We start from the raw sequence: 12,635 nt of genomic DNA on the forward strand, positions 1-12,635 counted from the left end.
ATTGGAGGGTAGAGTGGATCGATGTTCAACTTGTGTATGGCAACATCTTTCGGGATGCCTGGCATATCTGCATGGGAGAAAGTGAATAAATCGACGTTTTCAATTAAAAATTTATGAAATCTACCTGGATTTGAGAGTTTATGGCCAATGTAAGCCTTTTGTTGTTATTGCTAATTGCTATTGTCTAGTTGGATGGGATCGAGGTCCTCTACCGTTGACCCAGCGGCTTCCATGTCGTCGGGGTCCCTGATGACGTCTTTTTATTCGTTGAGTTCGGCCCCCGGTTTTGGTAATTGCTACGCTTCTGAGTTGTTCCTTTTAACTGTTGAGTGTATGTACAATCCTCAGCGATGTGATAGCATTCTTGGGTTGTGCGTTGTTCACCACGGATGCTAAATATCCCACATGGAGTAGGGAACTTGATTACTTGATACAGGCTGGACAGGATGACCCTCATGACGTGTATCCATGGTCGCCCTATGATGGCGTTGTAAGTTGTGTCCTGATTTATGACATGGAATGTTGTTTCTAGGGTGACGCCCCCGGCCAGAATGGGTAGCGTTATCTCTTATGAGGTTCACTCAACTACATTGTTAAAACTTATTAGTGTTATGCAATGTGGTACTATCTTGTCCTCGAGTCTCATCTGTGTGAGAACTCGAGGGTGGATAATACATGCGCCGCTTCCTCTACAATTATTCTTTTTACATCAGTATCCGAAATACGTAAAGTAGTGACAAGAGCATCGAAGTGAGGAAAAGACAAATCGTGGGTATCTAACTTATCGAAGATGATACTGTCTTCGAGGTAATCATACCATTCGTGGGTGATCGACCGCTTCAGTTTATCTGTGGTGGTAAATTTCACATGGTTGATTACTGCTTCATCGCCCCTACTAATGATCATTTGGATGGCACGGGCGGGGGAGGGTGGCTTTGGAGGGCCTTGGTGTTGTTCTCGTCCGCGGCCAAAGTTGGCTCGTCCTCGATCGCTCATTAGCTTTGTCAGGTGCCCTTGGTGAAGCATGTTCACTACTTCTTGCCGTAGGGCTATGCAGTCTTCGGTTTTGTGTCCCCGCTCTTGGTGAAATTTATAGAGGACGTTCGACTTTCGGGTACTTGGGTCGGACTTCATTTTTTGTGGCCACTTCATCTTTGTGCCAAGCTTCTCTAGTGCATACACTATTTCTGAAGGGAAAACAAAAATATTGTGAGCAGATAAGAGTGGAGGCATACCTCTTTAGTTTCGGTGAGTCCCTGTATGCGGCCTGGACGCCCTTCCGCATGGCAAGGGGATGATGGGATGACTATTCTGACATATGGTTGATGCATGTCTCGGTTGAAGCATGGACCTGATTAGTCTCTTTGACCGTCATTACGACGGTCCCTCATCGACTCTGTTTGGACCGACGTTAACCATTAGGTTGGACCGTTAAGGTCATCCTCGTCTGCTCTCACCTTGGGGTAATAGGCGTTGTAAATTTCTTCCCAAGTGGTGGGAGGGTATTTCATGAGCCGGCTTAATAACTTTATGGTCGCTCTCAGCCCATTCATGTTCAATCCATTTTGGAAAGCTACCACCGCTATCCCTTCTGATACATTTGGTAAGCTTATTCTTACTCTGTTAAACCGAGTGAGGAAGTCCCTGAGTCCCTCGCAGGCGATTACCTAATGGCAAATATATCATTCACTCTGGCCTCTGCCTTCTTAGCCCCGACGTGGGCGGTGACGAACTTGTCGGCCATTTCTTCGAATGTTGTTATTGAACGTGCTGGTAATTGTGAGTACCAGGTTAAGGCTCCCCCCATTAGAGTCTCGCCAAACTTTTTCAGTAACACTGATGGTACATGCTCCTTTTAAAGGTCGTTGCCTTTTACTGTTGTGACATAATGAATGATGTGATCTTCGGGGTTTGTGGTGTCGTCGTATATCTTCAAATACGATAGCATTTTAAAGGTCTTGGGTATGGCATATAGGATGTCTCCTCGTTGTACGGTTGTTCGACGAATCGGCCGACATCCCGTTTTGGTAGTAATTTTGGGGCACCCGGTATCTTATTGACTCTTTCTTGATGTTCCCTCATCTGGTTGTGGAGTTATTTGTTCTCGTTTTTTATTTCTTCCATTTTCCTTAGAATGGCCGCATGTGCATCATTACCCATATCAACAACGGTGTGAGTGTTACCTGTTGGGGGAGCGGGTTGTTCGCCAACGACCGTTGTGGTATCTTCTGGCGCAGCGTTTCTATTCGCCCTTTGAACGGGTTTGTCGAGTATGTTATTTAGAGTAGTTGTCAGCCACTCCTCCAGTAATTTTTTCACTATTGGTGGCGCTTCCTCAGCTGTGGACGTGGAAGCTCCCCTTTCGCGTGAAGCGGTTACACTTCCATGAGGGGGAGGTAAATCACTTCGCCTGGGTGTAGCACTCGACGTCACATTCTCATCGTCTTCTATGTCATCCTTGTTGATGGTGTTTAAGATGTTGGTAATGACACCCACTATTGCTTTCTGTCTTTCATCTCCTTTTCCTGCCATTGTTAGTTCGTGCAAACGAGGAAAAGATGGATGTCCTTCTTTATGATCTAGAAGAAACTAAAATTTTACCTAAAACCTCCCCACAGACGGCGCCAAATTGTTTGACCAAAAGGTGTAAGCTTTTTGTTAAACTAATTAATAATGAAATAGAAGTGAATCCTAGTTAAACATAATAAATTCTAGATCTAATACTGGAGAACACCAACGGTATGGACAATGTTTAAAAATAATGAATATCGGGTATGAGCTCAATGATTGTCAATAAATATATGATAAGAACATGCAATAAATGTAGACAATTGCAATAAATATAATAAGAGGGGATTTATCACCCAAATATTATATGACTTGGATGATTCTTCCACCTGACAGTAGCATAGAAGGATGGGATGTGAGGATGGATAAGGAATCTTTGGATCTTACAAACGTGGATTGAATAACATATGTTGAGAAATGTCGTCAATGAACAAGACAACGTTTGTATATTCTTTATAGTCAACCCTTTACAATGTGCTCTTATCAAAAAGTGAAGATCTGGGCCCCCCCCCCCCCTTGTTCTCTATCTCTTCTTATTTATAAAGTATATCCCCAAGAAACCCTAAAAAGTACAACAGAAGGAATATTCCTTGTGTGTATTTCTAAATCTATCCTACTGTTGATTCTTTATTCCATTCACTCGACCTCGGCAATACCCTTTCTGAAGGAGACTCCTCGCCATTGTGCCGTGGTCGACCACGTCCTCGAACCTGTTTATCCGCAGTTGTCAAGCCGCCCAAATTTAGACCAATAACATATATGAAATTAGCAATTGATAGGTGAAGAAAACATAGGAACCATCCATATCATTAAGTTTAACAATTGACTATCTCTAATCATAAGACAATGATTACAACGGTTGAATTCCAGAGGAGTAAATGTATATAGTTCCATGTTGCTTTAGGCGTTTAGTTTCACACAGAACAAACCTGTAGGAAGTCATACAAGTCGTCGCTAACACCTGCTTCACTGTGACGGATGTCATGTCTGTCAGAACTGTAACTAAAGCAAGTACCTGTAGGTTGGTCCACATAGATAAGGTTTGATACCTGCAGAAATAACATGTCAATATCATTTCTTCAGGGTTGGAAAATCTATTAAGGTATTCAAGTGTCCTTGTAGGAGAAAAAGGAAAATTGATAATAAAAAAGAAAAATCTACTTCACAAGGAACAAATGTAAAACACAGGGCAAACTTGACACCGTAGGAGTCAGCAATAAAAGACCCAAACCACAAAAACCAAAACTCAAGGTCCTATGGAACATAAAGCACTTTCCTCTCTGCAGTCTTGAATTGCCATGCAGGTACTTTATTTCAGTAATGAGCAAAAAGAAGTAGAACATTAAAACAGACAGAAGCATGACATGAAATCAGGGAAGTGCACTATCAGAGGTCTAATGAAAAAAATATGGCTGACATGTTTCCTTTGCAAAGCAATAAGATTTCAGTTAAAACACAAGGCCCCTTCTGGAAAAAAAAGATTTTTGCAGTCTAGTTGATAATAACTACATAAATACTGAAAGTGTAACTATCTAAAGGCTAAAACGGATAATTTCTCCTGATAGATGTATCATGTGCAAGAAAGAAATGGTCCCCACAGATTTTCTTCACATTGATGAAGTATCAATTTGTGGCTGTGAATTGGTTGCATTCATTTCAGGTTGATTACTGGTACATCTCGAAGAAGGATAATGATGAAGCTTGGATTATCAAAGCTTAATCACAAACCATACTAATGATTCTTCGACTTTTCGCAGCATTAAACTAGATATAGACATGTTATTAAATTTTATCTTAATTTTCTTTTCAAATAATCTTTTCAAAATTAAAAATGATAATAACAAGGACATGAGTTTCTTTCACTTTCTTACTTCAACATGGCATTATCTTTACTCGTATAAGCTTAGAAGATGATCAATCTAGACGAGATAATAATACATTAAAGTTCCATGAAGATGGTATGATCTTCGGTGCATAAAAATTTTGCATTTTGTCTCCCCAGACCCCACTTGTGGGATTATACTGGGTCGTTGTTGTTGTTGTCTTCTGGTAAATCTGAAGTTACATGCAACTAAAATGAGTGGAGGGAACACGACTTAAGGAAAGATATTCTAACTTCTAGTGTGTCCTGGATCTTACTCAGTGACGGTTTTTACATTCCAATGAAGATAACTTTGAACCGATTCTGAAACTTAGGAATGGACCTTAGAAACTTTGCCAGCTCCAATTCCCTGACCCAAAATGATGAGAATAAGGGATATAAGAAAGGCAACAACATGTTGCAACATCAAGAATTAAATTCCTATGCTCCTCCAGAATCAGATGAATCCAAATTCTTCACCACCAACCTCGGGTTCTAGCTATCCTACTTCTAAAACTAAGATCTTCCACATTGCCTCTCCTTACTAGCAAAAAGAGAAACAAGCAACTTGATAAGAAAACTCCCTTGCCTCCAGATGTAAACACAGAAGTAATGAATAGATCCCCTCAATCTGATGAGCTGAATGACAAGGAATATGAAGGTATAACATATACTAACAGATAACCAACAGAGAATGCAAAATGAGACATGTCAAGGTCATGTGTTCACAGGAAGGGTAAAGGGGCAAACTCTGGAAAGAGCATTAAAAAGTGACACCAAGACAAGCAATTGCTGACCACGCCTACTTTGGGATTGAGGCGTAATTGTTATGTCTTGTTGGTGGTTCCTTTTCTAACTTATTTTGCCCTCGAGGTTTCCAAGAGAAGTAAGGATAAGAAATAATGTTGAAGTCAAATGCACCGCCACACTTAGAGGACTTAGATTCTCAAATGTTTCAACTTTCATCTAAGGCTCCAATAGAAGACCACAGGACAGATTCAATAATATATACCAAGGGACGACTCCACTGTAACAAAAAAAAGTGATCTTGCAATTCAACTTCAGGAGAGTTTGGTGCGGTAAAAACCAGTTAGAGAACTTAATTAAAGACCCAAGAAATCATGGTCAAAACCTGCCAAAAGCAACAGATTTCAATTCAATACAAAAAAACAAAAACAAAAACAAAAACTGAGCTTGTAATCTTTACGTTTCAGAACCACATGAGTCCTTCAATAATGCTAGAATAATTAAGTTAAACCTACACATGACATAATTCCGACTAGTTGGATCAGGAGTCTTGGCACTTAGGAGCAACTTGAACTCCAAACTCATATGTAAAGAGGGACAAGTAAACAGAACCACATTGTCTATAAAGCTGGAAACTTTTACCAAGTATAACATCTTGCCAGCAAGATACAGCTTATAACTAAATTAGTTCTATAATGCTACATACATACAACTACGATCTAGTTTAAAAATCAAAGATATCGGAGCATCATACTGATATTTACCAACAAAATCAAACTATACTCAACAATTACCTTAACTGCACTTACATCATTTTATAGTTTAAGAAAGTAACACAACACACCAAATGAAAGGAGTGAATGCAAAACTTTCAATACCTTCAATTAACACTATAGAAAATCATTCCTCAACTAAATAAAGCTAAAAGCTCCTTTTTTTAAGACTGAGAAATCCATCTAGGGCCAACTCTTAGTACCAACCGCACCCTTCGAAACTCGGGATAATGGGCCCTCCCTTCTACCCTTCTTGACTTAAATACCAAACTTACTTAGCATGGTAAGCTATGGGGCAAAAAGATCCCATCTTTAATCAATCATCACTTTCATCATTAAAATAAACCTTCCTCTTTTTCTCCCTCCTTTTCTCCTTCTTAAATTCCTCATTATCATCTCCCTTCAATAACCTCTCTTCTGCTCCTCTATCCACTACTGAAGCCCAATTCTCATCATCAAAACCCTCTCCCCCTTCATCATCCCCCTCCCCATCCTCCTCCAACTCCCCACCCCCACCACCCCACTTCCCACCACCACCTCTCCGCCCTTTCTTTGATGGCTCGGGCCTTTCCCTAGGTCCAAACACATTCTTATGACACTCATACGATAAATGCCCTTCTTCTCCACACTCATAACACCTACTCTTATCCTTATAAATCTTCTTCCTTATAAACTCCGCTGCACGGCCGTTATCCGAGGCGATTGACGCCGTTAGGGTTCGGCCATTAAGGACCTTTTTGTCAATTCCTTTCACGACTTTAGTTGCGTCTTCTCTTGAAACGAAGAGGATGAATGCTACTCCGCGGCTCTTACGTGTCACCCGGTCTTTAACGACGGTTACTTTAGCGACCTTGCCGAAAGTGGAGAAGATTGTGTGGAGGTCGGAGTTTGTGAGGGTATAATCGAGATTACTCGCTTACACTGTTGATTTTGATGGAGCTAGTCTGCCGTTGCCGCTGCCGCGCGAAGTGGAAGAGGTTTTGGATGTGGCGGAGGACGACGACGCCGGTAAAGGTACGGAGGAGTAGCGGTAGTAGAAAGTGTCGTCTTCTTCTTCGTCGCTGTACTTTTTCTTCCTTGACATTTTTACGATTTGTTTCCAAAAGGAATAACAGTTAACTGCGGGGAGTAAGCCTTATTAGGGAATAAAAGGAAAATAATTAAACATTATAGGAATTTAACAAGAAAAGGACCGAATTTTACCAAAAGTGTATGACAATTATCAACTAATACGTTCAAAAAATAATTTAATTGATTATGTTTATATGTTAGGATGTGTTAATGGTCCAAAACTTAACAAACAACACTATTAAAAAGGATTAAAAATAATCACATACAATAAATTGTTCATAACAAATAAAAAATTTGAGATTTTTACCCCGCATGAAACGTATCCAAAATCACATGAAAAGAGATTATCTTGAAAGATTAAAATTCCTCGACATCAATCCAAAACTAAGCTAAGAATGGAGCAAAATGAAAAATAGGAAGTTCATATTGACTGTCCTAACTAGTTCCAAACGATGTAATCTTTTTAGAAGAAAAACTTAAACTTATACATGTTTGGACATAGATTTCTAAATATTTTTTGAAAAAACTGATTTGGACGAGGTTGGATGTGAAATTAAAAAGAGATGTTTTTAATTCTATACACTATTGGAAACTTTATTATCCTAAATGTTTATGTTTAGTAAATTATCCTACCTACACAAGTTTTGTTTACAAAATATATACATTTCACCTTAAAAGACTCTCAGTCCATTATTAGTGCCTTCAATTAAGAGATTTAGTTACACCATTTTCCTTTTTTTGTCCTCTCTCCCCTCTTCTATCATGATTTTGTTTGTTATACCCTTAATATCTAAGATCTTTTCTTCTCTTTGAATTTTCGATGTAAATTACTTCCTCTGAGTTTTTCTTACGTTTTCTTCGTGCTTGACGCCAAAAAAAGATGGACAATTAAAATCAAATCGTCAGTATATTGAATGGAAAAGTTTATTTATTGTAGAATATTTTTAAAATGATGATAATTAGCCCTTGACGCAAATTGGTGAAGAAAGTCGAGTCAAGTTCATGTCAGTTCTTGAAGCTAGCAGTAGTGCATATCACTTGGAAGGACAAAATCATGTAAAGAAAATACATGAGAATGGGAGTTACAGATACACAACAGTATCTTCTAAAGAGTTGTTCTGGGAAGCTGTGCTGAACAGTTTTGCGCTTTTTCTTCTAAAAAGGAAAGTTCTGCATTTAACCCAAAACTCTTTAGGTCTTTACTTTTAGCCATTCAAAAGGCCGGTGACGAAGGTCTTAAATACAACAACAATTGCAACTTAAATATATAATTTTTATACAAATTTTATACAATATGTCTTTTGTATATTTAGTATCTGATTTATACATAGTAAAAACAAATTTTAGACAACTAATTGTATATTATACAATTTATCTATAACTTATCTGCAATTTATATATATTATTTCTACTTCGTTATATATAACTACAACATAATACCACTTAAATACAAATTTTATACAATATGTCTTTTGTATATTTTGTATCTAATTTATACATAGTAAAAACAAATTTCATACAACTAATTATATATTATACAATTTATCTTTAACTTTCACACATTATTTTTACCCAGTTAAATACAACTACAATAACATACAACTTAAATACAAGCTTTATACAATATGTCTTTTGTATATTTTGTATCTGATTTATACATATTAAATAAATTTCATACAACTAATTATATATTATACAACTTATCTACAATTTTCGTATATTATTTCTACTCAGTTATATACAACTACAATATCATACAACTTAAATATAATTTTTATACAATATTGTTCAACTTTCATACAATAGTTAAATGAATACAAGAAAAATAAATAAACAATAGAATACAATTTTTCTACAATTTTACTACAATTCCTGCAATATAATGTATGTCATGTCTTCTTCTTCTTCGAGTTACAATCTGAAATTCAGCCAAAATCAAGTCTAATCTTCACCAAAACCTCTCAAAATTGAGATATAAACTCTGTTGACATACAAGTTGTCTATCACATGTATACACATGTACTACATCATAGCTAGCACATGTATATGAGTTGTATAGTAGGTGTAATTAGGTGTATGGCAACTAATAGATTAGGTGAATTAGTATTATAAATAGGCCTTGTAATCTTCTCTTCTAGATATGAAATATAAAACTTCTTTGGTTTCTAACATGGTATCAGAGCATTGAAGTTTTTTCATCAGTTTGTTGTTGGGAATTTTTTTTCCCCATTTGAATTATTTTTGTTCAGAACAGTCTTTCGCTGTTTTGATTCTATTTCACTATTTCCGGCCATTTTTTGCCCCGGCCGCTTCTTTACAGATTTTTCTACTCACTATTCCGACCAAAGTGGTACTGTCAGATTTTTTTTTTCCTGACAACTTAAATTTTCCAAGATCACTGTTCCGGCACTATTCACTGTACTGCTCGCTGTTCACTGCATTGTTCACTGTTCAAATATTACTATTCACTATTCATTGTACTGTTCAAATATCACTGTTCACTATTCATTGTACTGTTCAAATATCACTGTTCATTGTTCACTGCACTGTTCAAATTTCACTGCACTGTTCTTGACTATTTGATTATGCTATTATTCGGGTGCAAGATGACTGAAACGAAACCTACCATTGATGTCATTCCGGTTATGTCCAAAATTACGAAGAATAAGTTCATGGGTTCCAATTACATGGATTGGAGTAAGACGATCTATCTCTATTTGCGGAGCATCGACAAAGAGAACCACTTGGTTGATGATCCACCCAAGGATGAGACTAAATCAGTCTGGTTAAAGGAGGATGCAAAATTGTTTCTCCAAATCAAGAATTCGATGCATAGTGAGGTAAATGATCTAGTTTCTCGTTGTGATTATGTGAAGGATCTAATGGATTATTTAGATTTTTTGTACTCTGGCAAAGGAAACTTGTCTCGCATGTATGATGTGTGTCAGGCATTTTACCATCCATCCATGCAAGATCGCTCTCTCACCACTTACTTCTCAGAGTTTAAGAAGGTGTATGATGAGCTTAATGTTATATTGCCGTTTAGTCCAGATGTGAAGGTACAACAGGCTCAGCGGGAACAACTGGCGGTCATGAGTTTCTTTTCTAGTCTTTCTCCCGAATTTGAAGGGGCCAAATCGCAGATTTTATCTGGGACTGCTATCTCTTCCTTGAAAGAGGCCTTTACAAGAGTGTTGCATACTGAAAAGTCTCATCCAGGTCCGACAGCCACGATCGATAGTGGTGCTCTGCTTAGCCGCGTCCAAAAGAATAAGAGTCATAGTAATCGCAATCGGAGTAGTGATAGTCGAGACCTAAAGCAAGGGGAAGTTAAATGTTTTTATTGTCATGAGCTCGGTCATATCATACGTTATTATGTGAAGCTTCAGAATAAGAACAAAAGATCTCAGTATGCCAACATCGCCACTTCCGAGACTATTTCACCATCTTAGTCATCATCTCCTCCGATCAATACTATCCTCGAGTCAGGTAAAACCACTAAGTGTCTCCTCTCTTCATCATCCAAATGGGTCATTGATTCTGGTGCCACAGATCATATGACAGGTAACTCTAAACTCTTTTCCACTTTTCAGTCACATACCCAATGTTCCACAGTTACTTTAGCCGATGGGTTTACCTCATATGTTTTAGGGTCTGGCACTGTTAACCCAACATCTTCTCTTTCCCTTAGTTCCGTCTTAAATTTGCCTGATTTTTCTTTCAATCTAATATCTGTCAATAAACTTACTCGTACTCTAAATTGTTGTGTCTCATTTTTTCCCAATTATTGTCTTTTTCAGGATCTTACGACAAAGCAGATTATTAGTAAAGGTTCTGAGTCTGGGGGTCTCTATGTTCTTGAATCACAGGTACCGAAATCCATTTCTTGTTCAACTGTGTTGTCTCCCTTTGATGTACATTGTCGATTGGGTCATCCATCCTTGTCTAGTTTGAAGAAGTTATATCCTCAGTTTCAGAGTATTTCCTCTTTAGATTGTGAGTCATGTTAGTTTGCTAAACACCATCGCCTTCCTAAAGTTTCTAGAGTCAATAAACGGGTCGACTTACCTTTTGAGTTAGTTCACACCGATGTTTGGGTTCCATGTCCTATTATCTCTAAAACTGGTTTTAGATATTTTGTTACCTTTGTAGATGATCATTCTCGTGTTACTTGGTTATATTTAATGAAAAATCGTTCGGAGTTGTTTTCAATTTTTTGTGCTTTTTGTGCTGAAATAAAAACTCATTTTAATGTTTCCGTTCGTAATTTAAGGAGTGACAATGCAAAAGAATATTTTTCGGATTTGTTTAAAGATTATATGGCTACAAATGGTATTCTACATCAATCTTTTTGTGTTGACACCCCTTCTCAAAATGGGGTTGCGGAACGAAAAAATAGACATCTTCTTGAAGTAGGCCGAGCACTCCTCTTTCAAATGAAAGTGCCAAAATGTTTTTAGGCTGATACAGTCTCTACAGCTTATTTTTTAATAAATCGTATGCCATCTTCTGTACTTCATGGTAATATTCCTTACAACATTCTTTTTTCCTCTAAGCCATTATTTCCTATTGAACCCAAAATATTTGGTTGTACTTGTTTTGTTCGTGATGTTCGTCCACAGGTAACTAAATTAGATCCAAAGGCCCTTAAGTGTGTGTTCTTAGGGTACTCACGTCTTCAGAAAGGTTATCGGTGTTATTCTCCAGATCTCAAAAGGTACTTAGTGTCTGCCGATGTCACATTCCATGAAAATTATCCGTTCTTTTCTTCATATGTTTATAACAGTCCTGAGGAAGAAGATGATACTTTGGTCTACACTGTCACACATCCAGTTAGTTCTCCAACACCTCTTCCTCAGTCACCCGTTTCCCTCTATCGACCATCCGAGCAGCCACCTGTTCTTCGTGTGTATACCAGGCAACAACAAACCTCAGAACCCGATCCTTTACCTACTTCTGCTTCGTCGGTAGATCCAACCTCCTGTGTTTCAGATTCTAGTTTGGATCTTCCTATTGCCATTCGTAAAGGTACACGACAATGTACTTATCCTATTTCTTCTTTTGTGTCTTATGACCATTTGTCTACTTCTTCTAGCTCGTTTATTGCATCATTAGATTCTGCTAGGATACCTAAAACTGTTTATGAAGCATTGTCCTACCCAGGTTGGCATGATGCAATGATAGAAGAGATGATGGCTTTAGATGAGAATGGTACTTGGGAGTTGGTCGATCTGCCCACTAACAAAAAGGCTATTGGGTGCAAGTGGGTATTTGCTGTTAAGTTTAACTCCGATGGGACAGTAGCTCGCCTTAAGGCATGCCTTGTTGCAAAAGGGTATGCACAAACCTATGGAGTCGACTATTTGGATACTTTTTCCCCGGTCGCCAAGTTAGCTTCTGTTCGATTATTCATTTCCATGGCAGCTTCTTATGATTGGCCTCTGCATCAGCTTGATATAAAGAATGTTTTTCTACATGGAGATATTCAGGAATAAGTATATATGGAGCAACCACCTGGGTTTGTTGCTCAGGGGGAGTGTGGAAAGGTATGTCGTCTTCGAAAATCTCTTTATGGGCTGAAACAGAGTCCCCGTGCTTGGTTTGGCAGATTTAGT

At 38.1% G+C, this 12,635-nt stretch overlaps 1 protein-coding gene, 1 long non-coding RNA gene and 1 pseudogene across 2 annotated transcripts; 1 reads left to right on the forward strand and 2 right to left on the reverse strand.

Annotated features, from left to right (window-relative positions):
- Positions 1-3,080: 3,080 nt before the first annotated feature.
- On the reverse strand, positions 3,081-8,370 carry LOC142166224 (uncharacterized). The gene is made up of 3 exons (XR_012696418.1): positions 7,328-8,370; positions 3,498-3,617; positions 3,081-3,278 (listed from the first exon to the last, which is right to left on the reverse strand). It is a non-coding gene; the product is annotated as an uncharacterized LOC142166224 (long non-coding RNA).
- LOC107828597 (U11/U12 small nuclear ribonucleoprotein 31 kDa protein-like) lies at positions 5,917-7,302 on the reverse strand (annotated as a pseudogene).
- A 463-nt stretch (positions 8,371-8,833) lies between the features above and the next one.
- Positions 8,834-10,488, forward strand: LOC107828596 (uncharacterized). Its single transcript, XM_016655945.2, has one exon. The coding sequence runs from the start codon at positions 9,606-9,608 to the stop codon at positions 10,470-10,472; it is 867 nt and encodes a 288-aa protein (XP_016511431.2). The 5' UTR covers positions 8,834-9,605; the 3' UTR covers positions 10,473-10,488.
- Positions 10,489-12,635: the final 2,147 nt, after the last annotated feature.

This window comes from Nicotiana tabacum, chromosome 11 (genome assembly GCF_000715075.1).
Source record: "Nicotiana tabacum cultivar K326 chromosome 11, ASM71507v2, whole genome shotgun sequence".
NCBI lineage: Eukaryota > Viridiplantae > Streptophyta > Magnoliopsida > Solanales > Solanaceae > Nicotiana > Nicotiana tabacum.

What these genes read in the sequence shown, in the direction of transcription:
- LOC107828596 (XM_016655945.2), top strand. Translation starts at nt 9,606, where the DNA reads ATGCTATTATTCGGGTGCAAGATGACTGAAACGAAACCTACCATTGAT.